At 43.4% G+C, this 23,031-nt stretch overlaps 3 protein-coding genes and 1 long non-coding RNA gene across 8 annotated transcripts; 2 read left to right on the forward strand and 2 right to left on the reverse strand.

The window, feature by feature from the left end:
- Positions 1-1,743: 1,743 nt before the first annotated feature.
- LOC127616567 (uncharacterized) lies at positions 1,744-4,381 on the reverse strand. The gene is made up of 3 exons (XR_007967131.1): positions 4,293-4,381; positions 4,072-4,174; positions 1,744-2,232 (listed from the first exon to the last, which is right to left on the reverse strand). It is a non-coding gene; the product is annotated as an uncharacterized LOC127616567 (long non-coding RNA).
- gfi1aa (growth factor independent 1A transcription repressor a) lies at positions 3,987-8,949 on the forward strand. 2 transcript variants are annotated; one of them, XM_052088199.1, is made up of 6 exons: positions 3,989-4,193; positions 4,298-4,474; positions 6,294-6,661; positions 7,063-7,200; positions 7,316-7,481; positions 8,558-8,949. In XM_052088199.1, exons 1-6 carry the CDS (start codon positions 4,082-4,084, stop codon positions 8,734-8,736), a joined length of 1,140 nt encoding a protein of 379 aa, XP_051944159.1. In that variant the 5' UTR covers positions 3,989-4,081; the 3' UTR covers positions 8,737-8,949. The 2 variants fall into 2 exon arrangements, with proteins under 2 accessions (XP_051944158.1, XP_051944159.1); XM_052088198.1 differs by having other exon boundaries at positions 3,987-4,193; positions 7,063-7,481.
- rpap2 (RNA polymerase II associated protein 2) lies at positions 8,558-17,345 on the reverse strand. Of its 4 annotated transcripts, XR_007967129.1 has the most exons (13): positions 17,246-17,345; positions 17,131-17,176; positions 16,602-16,716; positions 16,380-16,478; positions 16,236-16,301; positions 16,047-16,135; positions 15,572-15,607; positions 14,135-15,050; positions 13,507-13,604; positions 13,309-13,389; positions 12,380-12,448; positions 10,054-10,267; positions 8,558-8,697 (listed from the first exon to the last, which is right to left on the reverse strand). XR_007967129.1 is itself a non-coding variant. In XM_052088166.1 (12 exons), the coding sequence occupies exons 1-12, from the start codon at positions 17,328-17,330 to the stop codon at positions 10,123-10,125; spliced, it is 1,845 nt and encodes a 614-aa protein (XP_051944126.1). In that variant the 5' UTR covers positions 17,331-17,345; the 3' UTR covers positions 10,042-10,122. The 4 variants fall into 4 exon arrangements, 3 of the variants coding, with proteins under 3 accessions (XP_051944126.1, XP_051944127.1, XP_051944128.1); XM_052088166.1 differs by lacking the exon at positions 8,558-8,697 and having other exon boundaries at positions 10,042-10,267; XM_052088167.1 differs by lacking the exon at positions 8,558-8,697 and having other exon boundaries at positions 10,042-10,267; positions 16,602-16,713; positions 17,246-17,337.
- Positions 17,333-23,015, forward strand: glmna (glomulin, FKBP associated protein a). Its single transcript, XM_052088169.1, has 19 exons — positions 17,333-17,405; positions 17,628-17,710; positions 17,998-18,123; positions 18,406-18,519; positions 18,588-18,696; positions 18,860-19,154; positions 19,243-19,342; positions 19,717-19,898; positions 20,424-20,477; positions 20,681-20,711; positions 20,862-20,951; positions 21,049-21,090; positions 21,302-21,375; positions 21,618-21,702; positions 21,786-21,895; positions 22,103-22,166; positions 22,466-22,601; positions 22,664-22,734; positions 22,815-23,015. The coding sequence occupies exons 2-19, from the start codon at positions 17,672-17,674 to the stop codon at positions 22,902-22,904; spliced, it is 1,812 nt and encodes a 603-aa protein (XP_051944129.1). The 5' UTR covers positions 17,333-17,405; positions 17,628-17,671; the 3' UTR covers positions 22,905-23,015.
- The last annotated feature ends 16 nt before the right edge of the window (positions 23,016-23,031 follow it).

Raw genomic sequence — 23,031 nt, forward strand, 5'->3', positions numbered from 1 at the left:
ACAACCAAAAAGCAGAAGCAAAATCTTCTGCTTTACAGTTCCAGTCAGATAAAATATCTCAGTGTCACTCTCTGGTGTTCTCAGAGAGCGATAAGAAAAGTCAAAAGTCACTCTTCACAAAACGTTCAAGCTTGCTTTCTGCACAACTGATTTCACAACGAGGAGAAAGCAAATGTCCAGTCATCTGAGTGCCATACATTTCAGCGGTTACACAGTAAACGGCGTGATGTGATGCTAAGTCGATGTCTCGGTCAGCACTCCCAATAGACATATTGGGAGCATTTGTGTGTGTGTGTGAATATGTGAAAGTAGTCCGCTAATTAACATAAGAACAGACAGATATGAATCATCTGATCATAAAATGTCAAATATTTTCTTCACTTTTGTTTGAGGAATTTAAAAAAATGAGCTTTAACTGTTTCGGTCACACTGAAATTAATTAAATTAAAAAAATTGAACACTGATGTTATTTGTGGTTATGGTTTGTATTTGGCAGCGTTTGCTAATTCGAGTGAGTACCACGGTTGAACTTTTTGGCCACTCTTCCAAAATGTTATGTTTTGCAAACGCAACACTGCCTAACGGCAAAAGAAGTAATGGGGCCCTCGATTGACGTGGAAGGAATTCAGAACATTTCCAAAGAGCAGTCAGTGTTCGCGGAAAAAAAAAAAAAAAAAAAACGTTAAGCTTGTTAGAAAGCAAAAAAAAAAGTCAGGAAAAGTCTATTAGAACATCTGAACTTATGCTAATAAGTGAAATTGTCTCATAGGCAGATGAAATAACAGCAGGTGTACGCTGGCATCCATGGAAAAACGTTCAAATATAAATTATTGACATCTATGGCAACAATATCAGTTAGCGGAACAAAGATCCTGGCCTTAACGCTTGCTTTTCTTACATGTCGAATACAGAAAAGAAACACCTGTACAAACATATGAATGAGCCCCAGGCATGAACTCTGACCTTCCAAAAGACACGCACAGAGACACACAATGACCAGGAAGTCATGCGCAGCTTTCTTCACATCCACACTCCAACGTTCCCTGGATGAAGTCCGAAGCGGGGGTGGATTTACAACCAGAAACGGGCTGCCTGCAAACAAGGGGGGGGGGGGGACGTGCTGATCACAGTGATGGATGACTGGGGCTGATTTGTGGACTGTTTAAATCATAAATCCCAGTATCCAGTTTGGTGTGGAGTGTTTCTTCCGTTGTTCACACTTTCAAGGGTATGACCTGAGTTTCAGCATCGCTGTGTTATATAATCCAAGAGCAGAGGCTGCAAGAGTACTCACGCGGTGTACTTAAGTCAAAGTACTGGTACTTGTGTAAAACAAATGATTTATTTAAGTGAAAGTGAAAAGGCATAGTCCCTGAAATGCACTTAAATGGCAAAATATACCAATCAATTGTTAATTAGATACATTCACTTGTTTGTTTTTGATTTTTACATGCAGGCTTCCTGTTCTGTCTGCCTCCCTTGGTCGTTGTTTTGTTTATGTGCCTCAGGACGGGTTGTAACTGGGAAAGTAAATTTCTGGTGTGTTCTACATACTTGGCCAACAAATTGGATTCTGAGACACAATCATGTTTTTTTTCTGCTTTATAACTCATAACCTATGCTCACAGTCATTTATTCTTTATCCTCTGCCAAGAACAACTCATATTACTCAGTATAGTAAATCTGTATGTCTGTCCTATTTTGACCCCGGGTGGGGCGAAGAATTGGTATTTTGTTCCCCCCCCCCCCCCACACACACACACACACACAACTGTCCAAGACCCAATTCCGTCAAATCAGTAACAAAAAGCAAAGAAATGACATGCGGTACGATTTGGTGTGAGAGCAGGCGAAAAAATGAACAAGGTGTCAGACCAGCTCCTGTGTGAAAGAAGAACAAGAGTCTTGTGGTGTAGCGGCATCCAGAAAATCATATTCACTGCGTTCACACTCTGCTCCTATCTGCGGGTTGCACTCGAGCCCCCTCCAAGGTGAAGTTGGTTAAAAATGGTGGCACGTGAAATTGTATTCGTTCATTCTCAACAGACGATTGGCTTCATTTTGGAGCATTTCTTTTACCTGCATTGCTATCCAGCGAGTTATATTTTGTGTCAACAATTTCTGTTCAGACTCAAATCAGAATGGAGCGGTCATGTAGAGATGGTTTACGAGGGGCCGGGTGGGGGTGGGGGGGTTGTCACTCTGCGGTTAGGCTGCAGGAGTCAAAGGAACCTGTGAGGGGATGAGATAGCGATTTGTGGTTTACACCGAGAAGCAGGACAAACGGACTCAACAAAGCCTTCGACCAAGGAGAATCAGTTTGACAGTTCAGGCTTTGGGGTCGTAAATCCATCCGTATGTTTATGAAAAATCAATTTATTTAGTCGGATTGCGCGGCTTGAAATTTATTGCCTTGAAATTTTGAGTTCACACTTTTTTTTAACAGTATATATGCTTTAGTCATTTACAAAACAGTCTAGTGTTATTTTATTTAAAAAGAGAAAAAACATTTTTTGGGGGGTGCAAGCGTATTGTGAGGAACCGATTGATTGCATTTGCATCCATTTTAATGGTGAAAACTGATTTGTGATATTTTGAGTTACAAGCGGGGTCACGTAATGAATTCAACTCATAAATGAAGGCGGCACTGCAAAACTTTTTTTCCTGAGATGGACGAATTAGTTTGAGAAATGGCACTGTGCCAAGTTGCCTCGAATGACATCATCAAAAGATGGCAATGTCATTCAGCAACTTTTTAGGAACAAATCCATGTTTTGTACACAGATGAGGGCGGCTGGTGTGTGTGTGTGTGTATGTGTGCGTGTGTTTGTGTGTGTGCGCTTGTCGGCTGCAGTATCAGCGACACTGTGAGTATGGGGCCATGTGCTCTAAAGTGTGATGCCTATATCACACTCGCTTCAGCTGCATCAAACAACCTCCGTTCCCACACGGAACACAAATCCACACCACTTTGACCTTGGCTTTTTGGCCCAAATCTTTGATAGGATTTGAAACTGACAGATTTCCTAGCAGATGTCGTGATGCGGTTTCGTATTTATGTCCCATTTACAATCGGCAAGGTACACCAATGCACTCCCCAAGCCCCCCCCGCGCCCCCCATGTCATCACGGGCAGACTAATTGAGTGCATGCAGGTAGGGGGTTTTCATGCTGTAAAACAATCAGGCTGAAGTCAGTGGTAAGCTGAAGCAGAGCAACTGTAAAGTTACACCTGAAGTCTCCACCAGCAGGCTGTCGTGGAAGGCCGCTGGCCGGCCGGCCGGCCGGCTCATTAACGGGATCGGCTTACAAGCAGCTGAACAAAAAGGCCCCTGTATGTATCAACCTGCCTCGGTCAACCACGATACACACGCAAGCTCATTTTAGGTCTGATTGTATTCACGTCAGTTACTCTCTATTTGTCTTAGCCTCGTCTTATCTTTCATTTCTGCCAAGAGGGCCGAAGAAATGTCAACGTACTGGCAAAAGTAAAATGACATTACAAGTAAAGTCAACTTGGTAGGTCTTGCAGTGTAAGTGTACAACAGTGGAAATAAAGACACCCCGAAGTGATCCCCAAATTTTGACTGTAGTTTACACACAAATAAAAACACATTGGTTGTGAGTGATCTCATTGTGCAGGTGTACCTAATGGAGTGACCACTATGTGCATTTCACAACAGGGCGGTTTGCAAATCAAACACTAAAAAAAGTCAACCCTTTGGCATATGGTGGCAGTAATAGTACAGCACGACAAATACATGACATCATGTACATACTGAGGATTAATAGCTGTGTAAATACTGTTCCTAATGTAATGGCTCTGAGTATATATCGCTGTTGATTTTGATTTAGTCAATCATGAGTAAATGTATCTGTGCGTATTTTCTTACTTTTTTTGGGGGGAGGGGTCAACTTGCTCCGCAACACCTGGCAAGCACTGCGTCTTGCTGCGCATGCGTAATGGTTCAAAGTGGGGGGGGGGGGGCATCCTAACCCCACGTGGCTGGAGAGCGAAGAAGCGCTCGAGTCAAGTGAGAGGCAGTGACAAGTACACAGAGAGTTGACTCACTTTAAGCACCATGCCGAGGTCTTTCCTGGTGAAGAGTAAGCGGGCCCACAGCTACCACCAGCCCCGATACGTGGATGACATCTCCATCGGCGTGGATACGCTTCTGGCTCACATAAGCGCAGGTTGGTCATGCGTAAATACGCACACAATCACGCACCGAATGAAGGAGATTTTTGAAAAACAAAACACATTTTTTAAAAACAGTTTCTTCTGTTACAAACCTAAGAGACAAAATGTCAAGTGGACTCGAGTTTGGAGGCCGTGACCACGGAAAGGCTGTCCCCGGGGCCCCAGGTCCTCTCCCCGGGTTCTCTGCCGTCCAGTTCCCCGCGGAGTTGCGGAGCGAGCGACCGAGCCTCGGACTGTGATTTGTGGCGTCCTCCGTCCCCGTCCTCCTCTCCAGGTTTATTTTCAAAATTTCTTGAGGTTACCGTAACGTACAGTCCGACGCAATTGCAATATTTACTGTACTGTTTTCATAGTACAGCTGTTAAAAGTTAAAAGTATGAAAACAACTGTTAAAAGTTTGCATTTTCCATTTAAAAAATACAGTTTAAAACACAAAAATAACAGAGAATTTCACATTAAAAAGGGGAAAAAATAATTCAATCAGCCAAATTAATTGTCATTTTACAAAGACATCCAAAAAGAACCACTTTACGTCCGTTTTGATCTCATTTCGACTTTCACGTTTATCATGTTCGTATTGTGACCCGCCAAAATTAACTATCACGAAATATTTTTGGGGGTTTGGACTAATGTTGTTTTTGTGTCACTGAAAGTCGTAAAATAAAAGTATTATTTTCGTTAATTTTACTCATCGGATTTGTGTCTGCTATATACGTCAATAAGAACTTAAATAAGTAAATAATATATATAATAGGCTGTACAATATATCGGGGTTACACTAATGTTTTCTTTTATGCCATTAAGTTATATTTAATGTAATGGGTTTCTTTTTTTCATTTAACTCACAAGACTATTATCCATCTAAATTAAAATAAAATGTATGGAATGGCCAGTTGAAGACTGTGTATTTTTTTTTATATGATATAAACATTATGGATGAAAAGGAGATTTATAGACGCCTTCATAAAATCACAATCCTTTTAAGATATCTTTTATTTGTTCCACACTGGGGAAATTTAGTTAATTGTATTTTTTAAAAAAACATCAAACGCACATTGTTTCACATTCAGATACATATCCGTGTAATGTATTGCATTCTTAGAACATGCAAACAGCCAACATTGAATAATTTCACTTCCATATCAAAAGTTTGTACAAGCTGATTTGGTGTCACTATATGCATCATTCCAGAATTGGAGAATTTAGACTACATGTTTGATATATTAAGATTTTCTTGAAAATATGAGCAACACAGTTGCATAAGTTTGAGTCACACACTCCCTTACTGCTAAAAAATGGGGGAAAAAAATAGAAAATAGAAGAGATGACTTGCGTTAGTCTACGGGGTCAGTGCAATTAACTTGATCACGTAATATCTGCTGAGTCATGTAGCTCTTTTTTTTTTCTCTTCCTCAAGATGGCTAAAAAGGTTTTCGTAACAGTCGCGTGTATGTTGACAGGCACAACTCCGGAGTATAATCTGTGATAAAAATATATACAGTGCCTGACATTTTTTGTCATATTCAGGAGGTGAAGGGACCTTTCCTCAAGTATATGCCCCTTCGAGTCCCTGCAGGATGCCCCTTCCACATACACACTAAGCTCTTATTGATCCACCGATCCATGCGCAACAGCGGGTGTTGTTCAACATTTTGAATATCATGATTAATTGCGGCTCCTTCTTGTATGCGCAACTTGACCACGGGAGAGCAATATGTCACAGCCACAAATACAAGTTTCACAATTACAGTGAGACGTGCAGTAATGTACGTCTTTTTTTGCAGAGGATAAATAATATATGCCAATAAGTATTGTTATATTATCCGTTGACATGTTGCTGATTGGTTGTGTTTAAATATCCGGCGTTTAAATGAAGGGTTATAACACTGCTACGTAGTTATGCTATACATTTGCCCATCTATGGCATTTCCCACTATATGTTAGCATTGAACTAGCGAGTAAACATAATTGCTGCCATGTGGCTCTTGTGTCTCACATTTCCACAAAAAAATAATCTGAATGACTGCTTGTACCTCGACAAACTTGTAAGTAGGCTCACTTGCATTTCAAGGCACCATTTGATCGCATTCCAGATTCGGAAGAATGCTCCACACCGACTGCGGAGGACGCCCGACACTTCAACATGTCCCTCTTCCCCGCTTACCCCTGGTGGTCCTACACCTCGTCTGACCTGAGGCACGCTGGCCCGGCTCCGTACCACCAACGCCTAGACCAGCTGGACCTGCAGCAGGGCCTTACCGAGCCTCGGACCAAAGGATGCTATCAGGACTGCTCAGCTCCGATCCAAATCCAACAAATGTGCGGGAGGAGGAACTCTGACATGTTTGGGGACTTCCAGGAGAAGCCACGTGGGTCTGAAATGATCAAGAGTGAAGAGGAGTTTATGTGCGTCAACCAGCTGGACCCTGGTGAAGCCTATAAGTGCATCAAGTGTTACAAGGTAATGTTACACTACCTGCCATGATAGCTAGCTACCTAGTTAGAGAGAGAGAGATAAGCAAGCTAAGTCGCGAGCTAGCTAGCGAGATAGATGGGATTGAACGGATTTGTTGACTAGTCGACTTTACTACTCTGCATCAACCTTTAATCAACGATGCCATCGATCAATGGATTTTCAGCACATAACGTTGAATAGAAAATAAATCTGAAGTCATATATATATATACAGTATATATATCTATACACACACAGTGTACATATACACATACATATGGAGCGAGATTTAATATAAAATATTAAATATGTACTGTATATATTTTTAATACAGAAATGAAATTAATGACCCGTGGACAATCTTGACGCCACAATGTGAAAAAAGTAGTCAATCATTTGTGCCAAAAGGTGTTCTCCACACCCCACGGCCTGGAGGTCCATGTCAGGCGGTCACACAGCGGAACGCGTCCTTTCGAGTGCGGGATTTGCGGCAAAACCTTCGGCCACGCGGTCAGCCTGGACCAACACAGGGCGATACACTCGCAGGTATGTGCGATATACGTCTCGATCATAGCGCAAAGATTGGGGGACCCCGATAGCCGTCACTTTGCGTTTAAAGCGACGCTAGCACGTAAAAATCTAAACATGCTTGTGTGTACAGGAGAGGAGCTTCAGCTGCAAAATCTGCGGGAAAAGCTTCAAGCGCTCGTCCACGCTGTCCACGCACCTTCTCATCCACTCGGACACGCGGCCCTATCCGTGTCAATACTGCGGGAAGAGGTTCCATCAGAAGTCAGACATGAAAAAGCATACTTTCATCCACACAGGTGAGAGACGGACATGAAGGAAATCAATTGAGCATTTATCCCATGTGCTTGAAATCCACCTTAAGGTTCTCGTGCTAGTACACGCTTTGCTCTAGCTAGCAGGACAACTTTGACATGCTAGTATACAACCACGTTTACTAGCAAAACTCTGAAATACAGTAATTGACATCGGTGTGCTACCAGGGAGCCGCAATTCTGCACACTAGTAAAATTCATCCATCCATCCATCCATCTTCTACCGCTTATCCGGGGCCGGGTCGCGGGGGCAACAGCTTTAGCAGGGAAGCCCAGACTTCCCTCTCCCTAGCTACTTCTTCCAGCTCTCCACGGGGGATCCCGAGGCGTTCCCAGGCCAGCTGGGTGACATAGTCTCTCCAGCGTGTCCTGGGTCTTCCTCGGGCTCTCCTCCCGGTGGGACATGCCCGGAACACCTCACCAGGGAGGCGTTCTGATCCGAATCAGATGCCCAAGCCACCTCATCTGGCTCCTCTCGATGTGGAGGAGAAGCGGCTCGACTCGGAGCCCCTCCCGGATGACCGAGCTTCTCACCTTATCTCTAAGGGAGAGCCCGGACACCCTGCGGAGAAAACTCATTTCGGCCGCTTGTATCTGGGATCTCATTCTTTCGGTCACGACCCATAGCTCGTGACCATAGATGAGGGTTGGAACATAGATCGACCGGTAAAATCGACCGGACTAGTAAAATTAAAAGTACAATTGTTTTCCAATGACTAGTGCCTTTTTTGACCGACTATTTCACAATTAAATCCCACTAGTAGTAACACTACTTGGACCGAGCAGCGTGCATCTATCACGCACTAGTAGACTTGTGGACACTACTAGTAGAACCGCGATGCCTGCTTGTACGTAGTTTAGGATCACACGTAACATGTAGTCGCGCTATTGGTATGCCAAAGTTGTTCCACTAGTGTTCAGAAATGAGAAATGTCACAGTCGTGAAAAAAAAGGTGACGAGTAAAACACAGTCATTCTGCAGAACCGTGTTACCAGTGAGTACAAAACCTACGAGTACCCCAGCAAGATGTTTGAGTGATGCGTTTGCCTTTTCGGCGCAGGCGAGAAACCGCACAAGTGCCAAGTGTGCGGCAAGGCCTTCAGCCAGAGCTCCAACCTGATCACGCACAGCCGGAAACACACGGGATTCAAGCCTTTCGCTTGCGACCTCTGCGGCAAAGGTTTCCAGAGAAAAGTGGACCTGAGGAGGCATAAGGAGACCCAACATGGACTCAAATAATCCTTTCCCTTTCCGAGCCTTAATTGCACTTTTTTTCTACGTTATTGTTTTTGCTAGATGGCCGCATAAAAACACAATTGTGCTGTTGACTATTTATTCTTATTTAGCCTGGCAAGACTGCACTGGGTTCTGTTATTTCCATGATGTACATGTATTTGTCATGCTATATTATGCTTGTATCCTTGAAATAAATTATTTCTTCAAGATTTCAAATTAATGGATTATGTTTTTTTGGGGGGGGGGGTTGCCTTCTTAGATTGGAATGCATCTTGCTTCGCTAACCCTTTATTGAGCAAGTACACAAACCATCAACTTGCCAAACAGTTCAACATGGTTGCTTTGCGCGCAATGAGACACTCAAAAGAGGCTACGCCAGTGCCAAGGCCCAGTCCAAGATTTCAATTGTGGATAAAGAGAGCTAATAATAATAATAATAATAATAATAAACTGTAACTGGCCTAGTGAAGTCATTGCATTATTAAAAAAGAGGCAGCGATGTGTTAAGCTATGTGAGCCATCAATCATATCACCAAACTCCCTAACTAAGTCATATCACTTTTACCAAACAGAAGAAAAAAAAAACACGTATTGGTGTGAGTGCCATCTGGTCAAAATCAAATACCAGACCCATATAACAAATGCAATTAGAGTGCCATAAAGGAGCCTGTAAAGGAAGTCTGCTGGCCTAGCGTCACTTTTATGACCGATATGAAATATGCTCCACTTGTCCACATCACTGCGTTTTTACTGGGAAATCTTGGGTGTGATTTGTTTGGACACGCATGCAAGATTCCACGTTCCAAAAGTTTCAAGGTTGTGATTTGCGCACGTCCCACCTGTGATTTTTGTCGCAAATGCTGCTGACCTTTCATGTACGTTCAATAACTTTAAAAACAATTGTTTAAATGATGTAATCAATCACATGTGCAAAAGTCATATGCATCATATTCGTCAGAGAGACCGATTATTAAATGTAATAACTTGTGCAGACGGCTAAAGATAAGCTTTGCTTGTCGAAGCTGACTGGAACAAGTTCGGCTCATACCAACCGACCCGTGGAAACATTTTGACGCCATTGAGGGCCAGCGCTGTGGCCCTGCGGGGATGAATTTTAAATCCGATTGGTTAATGAAATATTCCTGATGCAAACAGTTTACATGGACCAGCACCGGCGATTCTCAAGGCCCTTGGCAGAGTCCAATAACATGGCGACCCAAAGGCCGAAATTGGATCGGATCAAAAATCTGAACATACAAGTACTGTAATAGAAGAAAAAACACAAAATAATACTTGAATAAACAAAAATATAATCAATACCTTTATTTGGTTCAATTACAGAACCCATGATTACAGTAAGTGGCCATTCCCTGAATTGGAATGAGTCCGTCAGTGCGGTGGGGGTTTAAATGCCTGGAGCAGGTTCAAGAGGTCTTGCTGCTGTAGGCCCAGTTCCTCCATCAGGGTGTTTACGTACGAGATTGACGACGGCGTCTTCAAGGCTTCGGCAACCACTGGAGACACATACGACAACCTGGATGGGGGGGAGAAGAATATTTAATTCTTTAAGAATTGTCTTGAATTAAATGTAGCAATATTTTAGGCATCAGTCTGAAACCACAACTATCATGCAAACGACCAAAAATATTTTTTAAAAAAATATATATATTCTCACAGTGACAATAAAAACTGAGCGTTATTTTTATTTTTTAGACCGCTTTATATTGAATCATAACGTGGCTAATGTGGGTAAAGGATGACAATGATTCAGCGTCGATCAACTCTAATTGGACACTTGCCCCCCCACACGCCCCCACCACCACCATCCCCAGTTGTCTACATATGTGCGTGGAGTTCATTTTATCTGTGGTTCTCCTCAGGTTCCCGTGTTGCAACGGTGGTGGTGGTGGTGGTGGGGGGGGGGGGGGGCGCATCTATTATTCAACCGACTTGGAACAAAAGAGGCCAGACGAGCTCCACAGCTGCTGGGCAGCAGATAGACAAGCGCACCACGCCAAATTATTCATGGCGGAGAAATAGTAGCTTGGATTTGAATGGCGACTGATGAAATCATGCGCTGCCACTGGCACCGGTTCCGATACAGTCAATCGAAATGGAGATGCCTCCAAAGGATATCGAGAAAGGATGACCAGTGAGCCGTACCCGCCAGAAGTCGTGCAGTACAACTGCCATTGGAGGGCTGAAAAGAAAACTTGGAAGTGTTCTGTCAGAGAACGCGCCATCTCGCCGGCAGCCAATCAGAGCCCACGAAGATGAATCAGAATCAAATGAAGCTGCTTAAAGGTTCATTATTTTATACAGCAGGACCGAGCCCAGCTGTCAAGTGGAAACGAATAAGTGACGTCCTTAAAAAAAACATTAAAATTGTCAGATGTCAGGCAAAGCACTCCTCTTATCTAAACAAAGCTCCTCAATTCACTTCTATAGTTCCTTGTGCAACAAAATGCTCCTAGGTTTTTGCAAAGCACTACTTTTGTTTCAATGTTCACAACTGTATTTCGAGTTCACAAAAACACAAATATTTTGTCCACGACTGAAATAACTAGGATGTTGTTATGCGGGTGAGCTCGGAAGCATAAATCAGAGCCGGTTGAAATCAGGGGAACCTTTTCCTAAGTGCCAGTTTAACGTGAATGTGTGTGTGTGTTCTAACACGAGAGGTGAACAGGGCTGCTTGTGCGCTTTCCGTCCTCCTTCACGGATCTGGAGTGGTACAATCTGGGTGAGATAAGGCCACAAAGCGCCAGTGTGTACTCAGATGGGAGGAGCACGGAACTGTCCGTGAACTGCCGTCGCCACGATCGCACGCGCGTTCACCCCCCCGCACGCCATATGGTGCGGTCGAGAAAATATCACATGCACGGTGATGCCAAGGCGCAGCGCAGGAGATTGATGACTTGCTTGCTTTTGTTTGTATGCAAAGCCGCGCACAAAAAGTACACGATGGCAACATTTGCTACCGTGCCCATGCTCTATGGCACTTTGTCATTCTTTTTCTAGTTTGTCCCACTGGGCTTCCTTCACACCAAAGTCATTTTATGCCTTTCATCATGAGCCTTTCGTTGTGTACTGGGAAGTAAAAAGAGCATTCCCCAAAGTGTTCCCACAAAGTTGGAAACATAAATTTGTCTGAAAATTCATGACAAGAAAAAGGAAGGTCTGTAAATACGGTGTGTCCCAATACTTTTGGGAACGTACCATTTTATCGAAACCAGGTGAGGCCGCATATATGGAATAATTTTAGACTTGAATCGATTATTGGAAAAAAGATACATTTTCACTGGCGTATCCGCAACTGTTGAGTGTGTATGGCTTTAAAAGGCGGGGCCCGGCTTGGTGAGTGATGTGGGTGTCAGCGAATGAGAATGTGGAGTTAGCTGGCTGTTAAGTGGTACATCAATTAGCCACTTTTTGGGCTGAGTTGCAGCCATCTGCATTTCGTGAAGGAAAATGCTTACGACGTATTTGTCTCTTATTGTTTGCTCACTGAAGTTCCCAAACTGGACGTTCCCCGTCTTTCATGGACTGTATTTTTGTATGATCGCAAATTATTTCGCCAACACCCACACTACAGCAAGGGGAGCACAGTTTCGGTGCCGCTGATTTAAGTCGACATCGCACTTACAGATGGAGAAGCGCTACGGCGATGAGGGTCCACTCTGGAGGTTTGTGGATGATGTTGGTGTTGGTAAACCTGTGATATTCGACAAAACAAAACAAAAAACAGGCAAAGTCAGTTCCCCAATTTGACACCTTGCTGTCTTTGCAACGGCAAAAGCCCACATTCAGGCTTGTCGTGGATATAACTCTCACGGATAAATAGAGGAAGTGGCACAAACACGGCTTTGCTGTACAAGGTGGCATGATGTATGTTTGTCTGGCAGCAACGCATATCCTTTGGGTTTTTTTGTTCAAGTGTGTCCGCGGGGCCTCTCAGCAGAAAACAAAAAGAATTCCTGGAAGCCGAACTTCTCTTAAATCACCGACACGGTGATTTAATAGCAAACCTGTTGAAAACGACTTTGACGGCCAACGGGAACAAAGTATGGATTTGTTTGTAACATTCATTCCTTTATTTCCCAACCGGTGATCCGATCAAGATGTGCTTCCATTTTCCACGGCACGTTATTAGCCGATCCGAGCCGGACAACTGAGAATCTTCGTTAAACCAGAACCTCAGACTGTTTTTAAAATTGCCCCTCCCTTCGACTCTCCTCCTTTCTACGAATTAGGCATCACTTCCTTGTTTTTGACCATTGCCGTTGCTTTGAGTCAGCCGGGCGATTCGGCAATGTTGCCCAATTTGATGATCAGATTTATTCCTTCTTTTTTGCCTTGCGTACACAACTTAAAATGCTATTTCATTCATGTATGTGACAAGAATATGAGCGTTATTATTATTTTTTTCATCTCAATGAGCCGAGTTGTATTGCTTGCAATTTAGCAGAGCATCCCGTAAGATGAGGAACGAGGTGGCATCGGTTGCTGCCGTGAAACCTGAATCCGTCCCAATGGAAGTGTGTGTGCTCGTCTCTGTGAGTGTGCTGCGCTGACCTGAATGTCCTGACCAGGTTGTTGAGGTCACTGGTGATGTCACTCAGGGTGAGCCTCAGCGGACCCACAATGTTTCTAAGACTGCATATAAAAAAGGACAGAAATGACAACGCATCGAGTGAATCCACAAATCCAAGCCCTTTTTTTTTTCTCACCACAAATACGTGCAGACTAAAAGTCTGAGGATTGTGGACACACCAGCTGGCGAGCTTCTCCACTGCGATTCGCTTCTGGATGAGGTGCTGAGCTTTGGAGTCAACCAGTGGCAGAGCCGGAGAGTCACTTGTGCTCTGGTCCTGGAAGTGAGACAAAAACGTGAAACTTTTTTTTTTTTAATCATAATGTCGTAAAATGTTTTGCGGATGTAAGTGTTTTTTAATTTTATTTTTAATCAGTGTTTTAAAATGTGTCGTTGATGAAAATAGTTGGGAGCATAATAAGACAAATAGGCAAAGTTGGGGGACTGAGTTGAGAGGAGTTACATTTAAGTCACAAATTTTGGGACTTGCTCGGCTTGAAGTCAGGAAATCCTCGACTTTGGTTTGGTATTTTTGAGACCGACTTTGACTTGAACTAATTGACATTACAATGCTTGCCTGTTTTCATTTGAAAATCAGCATTTTCAATATAGTGGACTCATTTCTCCCAAAGTAAGTTGGGACTTGCTTGAAACTTGGAGGTTAAGACTCGAGACCAAGCTCGAAAAATCGCTGAAACGTCAGTGGCCCTACTTGCCTCTCTCACAAGCCTTAAGTGCTACCAATTGGTTTCTTTAGCGCTCCCTTGTGGCGACTAACTTTCATTCATCTTTCTCCGCATCACTCACCTCGTTTCCATTCACCTTTTGTGGTTCCTCAGGCATAATCCAGGTGCCTTTGTAAAACTCTCTGACTTTCAGCACCATCTGCTGGGTTTCCCTTTTGAGAGCCTCATAGTCTGGAACCGCCGCTGTGGCTCTCCGCTCTGCTCCTCCACTGCCCTCGGTCACATCATCCTCAAGGTCATCTTCATCCAGTTCTTCGTCTTCCTCCTCCTCTTCGTTTAGGTATGTAGAGGGAGAGCCAAGCGTACGGTCAGCGCCGTGCAGGAATTTAAGGCTCTCATCTGTGAACCATTCATTCAGAGTCGCTCTCACGGATTCAAGGAGACTGTGTCCAATCGGGTTGTGTTTTGCTTCGGGGGTGTGGTTCTTGAGAAGACCCCGTAATCCCGTCACCCCTCGCTTGCTCACCCCCACCTGGATGATGTTGAGGCTCGGCCGACTGTCTGAGCTTAACTCGGAAGGAGAGCGACCCTGCGGTGACCCGGTTTCTCTCGAGTGAGTTGATTCAGTCATGGGAGAGTCTGGAATTGGCGATGCCGTGTGGAGGCTGCATGATATCAGTTGGCCCATCACCTCTTCCACTTTGGCTTCCTCGCGCGATTCTTCACGGTTGGTCTCAAAAGACTCATCCCGTCTCATTGTGTCTTCCTTTACTGCTCTCCGCTTTTGTTCACACCTTGCCTCCCTCCGTCCAACTCTCTCACCCCAGTGCACCCTGGATCTGCGTTCCCGGGAGACCACGCTGGAAATGAAGTCCTGCTCCCGTTCGTCATCGCTGCTGTAGTCGTCGTCGTCGTCTTCGCAGCCGGCTGTGAAGCAACGCTCCTGACGGTCCTCACGCTGAATGCTCAGCGGTTGTTCAATATCCTCCTCCTGGAGGCACTTGGCTGTCAGACATACCTCCTCACCAGAACTTCCGCTGGACACAAGAGTTTGTACATTTGATGCTGATTTAGATTATTTCACAATAGTGCGTGCATCCCTCACATTGTAAATATTTATTTTCTTGGGACTACGCTTAATAAATGACATTTTGATCCACTGTTAAGTAGTGAGTATTACAGTCTAATAAGCTTTACTGCTTAGACAGACCTGCTACTTATTTACAACGGAGTCCTCTGACACTAATGGATCACATGACCCCAGCAGGGAAAATGATTGGCCCAATTAGGGCATTTTCAATGAGGGGTGTGCGCATTTTTGTTGTCAGCAGTGAATGGCTGTGCTGAGTTATTTTGAGTTGACTGGAAATGTCCACTATGACACAAGCTGTAATGTATACACCAACTACTTAACATTTCTTCAATGTTGTCCCATGAAGTTTTTTTTTTTCAAGTACAAAATGTGAGGGCTGTGCACACTTTTATGAGATACTGAAAAGAAAAGGAAAAAAAACAAAACAATACGACGGAATGTTATCACTGAAGCCAAAATACATACATGTCTACTTTCTTCCTCAGCTTGATTTCTGGGCGTCTGCAAGAAGATTAAATGATTTTCACTTCATCATTCTGCACATTTACTTTATCATGCTGCACTTTTACTCTCTACTTGGGAATATTACTGCCAAGAACAAAATGATACAATCAAGAGAATAACGTGGAACTTGAGGACAAAATGCTTATTTATGGCCACAGTGTAGGCATAATGTGCACAGGAAATACTAATTTGTAGTTTTAATATCATTCGGACATACCGGTAACTAAATGAAGTGATCTTTTGAAGTGTTTCTCAGAAATATTTTCAAATAATAGAAGCAGAAACTAAGATTGCTGGTCTGGTATGTCTACATTTGTGATGAAACAATGACATTAATTTGATTTTTTCTCCATTGTAGTAATGTTTTTTTTTAATGTGGCCCCAATATAAATGTCAAGTCACAGTTGTGTTTCAAATTGGAGTTAGCCACACATACCGCTCATCCTGCCTGAGCCAAAGTGGTGCCTTTGATATCTGCAGCTCAAATTCTTTGGATGCTTTATAGCAAAAGTTACTGCAAAAACACTACATGGAGAGAAAAGCACATAAAAAAATCATGTTCAGATGCAACATGTACTATATAGCTCCTACATTATTCTATTCTGCCATATGTAGCAGCAGTCACCTTGCGCTCTGTGATGTCATACACCCTATTAGTCTTCGTCGAGATTTTGTACTGTTGCTTTGGGATCTGTACGATAAACACATTCAAGTATGACACCTATACAGTCCATTTGGTAATAAACATATGATCAACGGATGCAGATACCTTTCCCAGTTTATTGGAACATAAAGGATAACCACACAATTTGGTGATGAATCTTTCCTCCACAGCATCTCTGTAATAAGCACTGGTGATAAACTTGGCCTGTATGTAGAAAACAATAACGTATTAAGAAATATGAATTTGAAATACAGTACTCCAGTAAAGTATAAACACCTTGGAACCATTGAATAGGTAGTCGTGACTTTAAAGTCGGAGGTAACTCACACAGTCAATCAAGAAGTCCTCACACACGCTGTCCTCGAGCAGACGCTCCACCACTTGCAAGGCTTTCTTCTCCAATTCCTGTCTTTCCCTCAACGTCTCCCGGATCGCTTCTCTCCTGAGAAACACGCATACAAGCATTACATTACAGTAACAAAGGTAAACGAATGATAAAACAACACACCAGCTTATGAATTTTATTCGTTTCATAAATCCTGTCTGAGCTGAAAAAACACAAATGTGTTAACTGCCTTTTTTGCACTCTGCAAGAGAAAAAAAAACATTTTGTTCGTTGTGCCAATTAATCAAGAGGCATTGCGCGCAACCGACAGGTATTTTAAAAATAAATAAATTGGGAGTCAGAGCGCGAGTACTTTAGCCCCAAGTTACCAACAACGGACTTCCCTTAACTTCCACAATCGCAACCACATACATTTTGAGTTTTATAATGTCTTTATAACCCTGGTTGGCTCAAAAAGGGCTTAACAATACTGCCACTCCAACACACAAATGAAAAGACTTTATGAAAAACCTCCTTGCTTCTTCTTCTTCACACAGCAGCTTGGCGTATTTTCCCCCTGCCACGACAAACAAACATCACGGTGAACGAAGGCTAAATAATTTGACAAAACAAACTCTTTAAGTACCTTTTTTAGTCGCGTTCGAGACAATTCTTTCTTCCGACTCCATGTTGTTCCTGTTTGTGACGATTTCAACTACGACCTGTGACATCACATAAATACGGCAAGTCGGTTGAGCCAAATATTCATTCCAGACCCCGCGTGGTCTCTCTTTTGGTACTATATTTTCAGTTTTGTTTCTTTTGATCGTAAAATTTTAACTACGCAATTGCTTGTATGTATATATGTCAATATAAGATGAAAAAAATGTGTGGTTTTGTGAGATTAATTGCTAAGCTAATGATGTGTCAAAGCTAGCACTGACTCGTCTGTTTACAGTTTACCAGTTAACTACAGTAGAGTGTTATTGTCATTACTTATGATTCACACAAGTATTGTTCCAACGTTGTTCAGCATTTAGTGTTTTAGGAGTGCCGTGTGAGGACAAAAGGAATGGCTCTCGAACAGTTCTGTGATGTGGTGCAAAGATGCGTGAGTCCAAACTGTTTTATTTTCTTCTTCAACAAAAATTCCACATTCTCATTCAATTCTAATGAGTTTATCCGTTCCATAATCCCGTGCAATGTTTTGCAATTTATGAATCATGGCACACTACATCACCAAACAGAAATGTCACAAATACTGTATGTCGACTGGCATAGAAAGAAACAAATATACATTATTTGTAGGAAATAAATACAAATTTTCTGTCCAATTAATTGAAACGATTAAAGTTCAATATGATATGCTTTTCAACCATTTCTGTTTCTCCCATCTAGCAAGCGCTCCAAGCTGACAGCTACGCCACCGAAGATCACGATGTCTTTATGATCGCTGGTCGGTCATGCATCGAGGAGGGACACAGTGCTCAAATGCTCAGTATTGTCCTGGATGACACAAATCAGGTACCTCAACACCTTTGCGGGAAGAACCAACTATTACTAGCGCTTAGATGGGGACCTTCTCTGCCTGTTCCATCTTCTATTACGTTGCATGTCTTCGAGTAGACGTCAGAGCCGGCTGGTGTTTAACGGCTTATGTGGTTGCCGCGCTGAAAGATGTAACTTCAAATTCAGATGTAGACTGTAAAAAAATAAAACAAAAAGAGATCTAGCGGTACTCTGTTGGGCAGCACCTTTATTCTTTTTATCCTGAATGTTATCATGAAAATGTCTCCTTCTGTGTAGGAACTAGTGAGATGCATGGGGTGGAACCTGCTGCCTCCTCTGGTTCAGGTTCTGCTGAAGAAGGACGACAATAATCTTCCTCACTGTTTGGCCATTTTCAATCACCTACTTGAGGTTAAACTATATTCAATTGCGCCTTTTGTGTTTGAACGGATGTTAATTTATTAGTTGTTCAATTTCAGACGTGCAGACCTAAAGAGCTGCTGATTGGTTTATTGGAGCAGTTGGAGCAGGAGGAACCTGTCGCCATAGCGGAGAGCCTCCATCTGCTGTTGAAGCCTTTGCAGAGAGGTTAGGGGTGTCATCAGCTGCTGCACTGTCGGTTTCAATTTTTTCCTGACCTTTATTGCGCCAAAGCACATATTTCCCACCAGAAAAATCTCTCAACACCCCATCAAACAAATGTCGCAGAAATTGGAAACTGCATCATAACATTGTGTCTCGATCCCGTCAGTGCTGCTGCGTCTGGGCAGCCGTAAGGCGTCGTCTTTGGGCATGGCTTTGTCCTGCGCCCTGGAGCAGGTTGCCAAACTGCCCAAGCCTCATACCAAAGAGCAGGAGGAAGACGACATCTTTCTGCTTGGTCGCTGCTGCTCTGACCTGACTGCCTTTGTCAAGCCCTTCGTCCAAGAGGCTGAACGGGAGCTCCGTAAAGGCGACAGCAAAGCGAGTGCGATCTCCGAAAAGTCAGCCAAACTTGACGGGATGTCACTGGATCAAGAGGAGCTGAGGACAGAGCTTCTGAAGTTGTGAGTGATGAGGTTGAGGTTTCCCATTTCTTAACCGCGCGTTGACCCCTTCATCTCAGATTGAGTAGCCTTTCTGTCCGTCTTGCAGCTGTATGAGTACTTTGAGTCGTCCGCTTCTGGAGGTGCAACTCAATGATCCTGACGCTCTGGCTTTGTCTCCTCTGAGGGATTTGGCCACTGAGATTTTGGTATGACAGTCTCCGGCCTCATTTGAATGTTCATCCATCCATTTTCCACTATCATTCGGGTCATGCATTCGATGGAGTATATCCGAGTCTATTTTGTGCAAGAAGCGAGGTAAAATAGATGAAACTGTAGAGGCTTCCATGCCACTAACGTGCATGCCCACTCCAGCTATCCCACTTGAATAAACTATTCCTAAAATTCTGGAAAAATATATTCAGGTGTAAATATTGAATAAAATATTAAATATATTTACTATTTGCAACACAAAAAGACAGCTCTGATGGGCTCCAGATAATTAAAGGAAAAAAAATTCACGATGAAAGATGACTGGGTGAACTTTCCATCTGAGGGTTGTTTTTGTGTGCGTGTCTTACAGAACAACCTCAATGCTATCGGAGAGTCGACGCCGAGCCTCGTGTATCAGCCTCTCTCCAAGAGAAAAGAGGCGGCGGGCTTTTTAGAGGAGGAAGTGCGCTATCCTAAAGAGTCGCTAGCCAGCCTGGCTCACCTGGTGTTCGTTCATCACCTTGCTGCAGACACCTTCCCCTGTGTCTTCGAGTAAGACCCTCAAGTCTTCAGATAGGACTCAAATTGACTATTTACCCGTACCAAGTAACCGATAGCAACGCACTAATAATGCGCTCATCAGAGGCTGCGGTAGGTTAGGTTGAGGTTCAAACAAGAATAACGTACTGTTGGCCATGCATGCCGTTTACTTGCCGTTAGTAAAATGGCCATCAGATCGTGCCTAAAGTATTAACGGATGATACCAGAGCCAACTAACTATCCCTAACATTTGAAACTAATGATACTGATATTTGTTGAAATGTATATTGACAAGTTGCAATGCTTATGGGACAATGATGGGGCAATTTTGTGTACAAAGAAGAGCACTGTACCGCCTCGGAAACAAACAGCAGGCTCAGTCATGAACTGGGGCTGCTTTGCTAAACCCGACACAGCGTGTCTTGAACCCGCAAGGTATTTATCATAGGAATGTTTAAAATAATCAGATTTTGGTGATGCTGACCATCTGTGGAATGATAAATGATGCCCTTACTTAGACGCTGTTCTATCTTGCAGTCCTGTGTTCTGTCTTCGGTGCAATATGGATCACGTCAGCCTCCTGCTATCCAGGTGAATGCATTCCACCACTCCTTAAATAGTCCTGGACCATCTTCAAATCTGTCATCTGTGCAAAACACATCTTTTAACATCTGGTGTTAGAAACGCACTTCATGAGAAGCATTTGAACTTAATAAACCCACCTGATTCACAGCAGCGGTTGGTCTGGATTATCTTCAAATTTCTCCTCATGTTGATGTTTTTTTTTTTTTAAGAAGCGCAGACTTGAAGATTCAGAAAGGACTGGTAAGTGATTTCCTTTATTGCTTTCTGAAACCCAATGTGGCGTTTACACGAATAGTATATATTTAAAAAAGTACATAGCCATATGTTCAATCCGCGCAAATAAAACTAATTGTAGCCGGTTGATGTAATTATGTGTATGCTGTGCCATAGGAGCTTTATGAAAAGTGTCTTGTGCGCGTGGAGGATCACAGTTTGCCCTCGGAACTGCTGGAAATCAAGACATTCCTCACTGTGCCTCAGGTCACCTAAAAAAACCCAAAACGATTAAAAAAAAAATTTGCACCTCTGATTTTTGCCGGTACATGCCATGAATTTTTTTAATATGCTTTGTTTGTAGAACTTAACCAAGGTCATGACCTTATGTCCAAGACACGATTTGGTGAGTGGATCATTTTCCAATTGCATCATTCAGCCATTTTATGAGCTACACTTTCAGTCATAGTGAGAAGCCACGACAGGAGCTGTCACAAATCTTTGGAAAGGGAGCCAGTCTGTTTCAGTAAACGCACAGCCCCCCCCTGTAGCTCTTTTGAATACTGAACGTTGTGGCTTCTGTGCGTTAACATCAATCCCACGCTGTTCAATCACAGAGACGCAAAGGCTTGAAAGTGTTCCAGCTAAGCATCGACAAGTTCAGTCTTGAAGCCAAGTACAATTTTTTCAGGTAGGTTGCACCTCCATGCCTGAAAAGTCACATCATGATGTCGATACCGTGCACCCATAAAGTATTCCGAGTGCTTCACTTTCCCCACATTTTAAGTAGCAGCTCTTTTCCAAAATGGGTTAAATGGACCCCCGCCCCCAATCAGAATTCACAACACCTCATAATAGTGAAGCACTGTGAATAATTTCCAGTTGCACTGTGTATCAGACTACAACCTTTTAACCTAGTCAGCTCATTTTCAGGTTCATGCTGAAAACGAGTCATCACTCCGGGGTCGAAGGCTACATCATCAAAAACATCCGAAGTCAAGTCGATTTGGCCTTGCGGGTGAGGCGGCTCTTTTGACGTCACCGCGGGCGTCATTTGGTTTTCTTTCTCTCATCGCGTTTATCTTTTGCACTGGTATGCAGCCCGGAAACGCTAACATCTGGTTTGAGGGATTTCGCTTGCCCCCTCTGCTGCAATTGGTCTTCACTCTCCCTGACGGCCCCGAAACCGACCTGCTGCAGTATTTGGACAGGTGAGGTCCACGTACCAGTGCGCTCATTCGCCTCACTCGGAAGACGTTTAGTGCATGAGTAGAACAGCGAGGGCAGACTAAGAGAATGTCTTACAAGCAGTGTTTTTTTTCTCCTCTAGTCAATTTAATGTCAAGGTCTCTTTTTGAGACTAGTTGAACTTTTTCGACCGTGTCTCCCCCCCCCCCCCCCCCCCCCCCCCCCCCCAGAATCATGGAGGCTCTGAATTTGCTGCGTTACCTCATCATCAGAGACAAAGTGACAGAGAACAAGGTGAGCTTCGGTATTACAACATTTTGCGACTTTTACCGTCACATTAGCGCTTTACTTGGGCTTTTTACACCAAATGCTGACTCTCCAAATTCCACCATCATGACCAACATTCATAAACAATAGTGAAGGTGTTGATGGCAAAACTACTACGCACAGTTGAAACATTAAACTTTCCTTAAATGCAAGAAGAGGTGAAAAAAAACCCCCAGGAACTCCCATTTTCATACGAATACAAAATTTTTTGGGTGCCGATTTTACATTCTCATGAATGCGTCTCATATGATGTATCAATGTCACAGACAGGGATCTGGACAGCGCTGTATAAAATAGAAGATGTGTTCTTGAAGCCCCTACGTTTTGGAATTAACATGTCGAGAGCCCACTACGAGAGGGAGCTCAGCACCACCACCACAGAGAACAAGAATAATGTCAAAGGTCAGTCCAACACACCTACTTGCCATTAAGTTATTGTAATTCGACTGTACCTTCCTCTCCAGAAACATCTGTCATTTCCGTGTCCGTCGGTGACGAGAAGCTGCCGAGCATGACGTCAGAGTCTCAGATTCAGGTGGGCGGCTAATGTTCTGGGTTGAATTGTACTCTGAAGAGCTTTGTGATGACGTCGGCATAATTCATGTTCCCCACCAGGCCCTCCATTCAGCCCTGCACACCTTTGACATGATGGAGAGCGTACTGGTACGAACAGAGGAGCTCACAGAAGTGAAGGGCTCCATTTAAACTTTTGCATGTCTTTCATTTCACTCTTGGAAATGAAAATTTTCTGTACAATGCAGTGATGTTAGTACTCAGATATTTTGTAAATAATTAAATCATGGCCATTTGGAACAATTTTGAAAGTATTAGT

Source organism: Hippocampus zosterae, chromosome 15 (assembly GCF_025434085.1).
Source record: "Hippocampus zosterae strain Florida chromosome 15, ASM2543408v3, whole genome shotgun sequence".
Taxonomy (NCBI): Eukaryota; Metazoa; Chordata; class Actinopteri; order Syngnathiformes; family Syngnathidae; genus Hippocampus; species Hippocampus zosterae.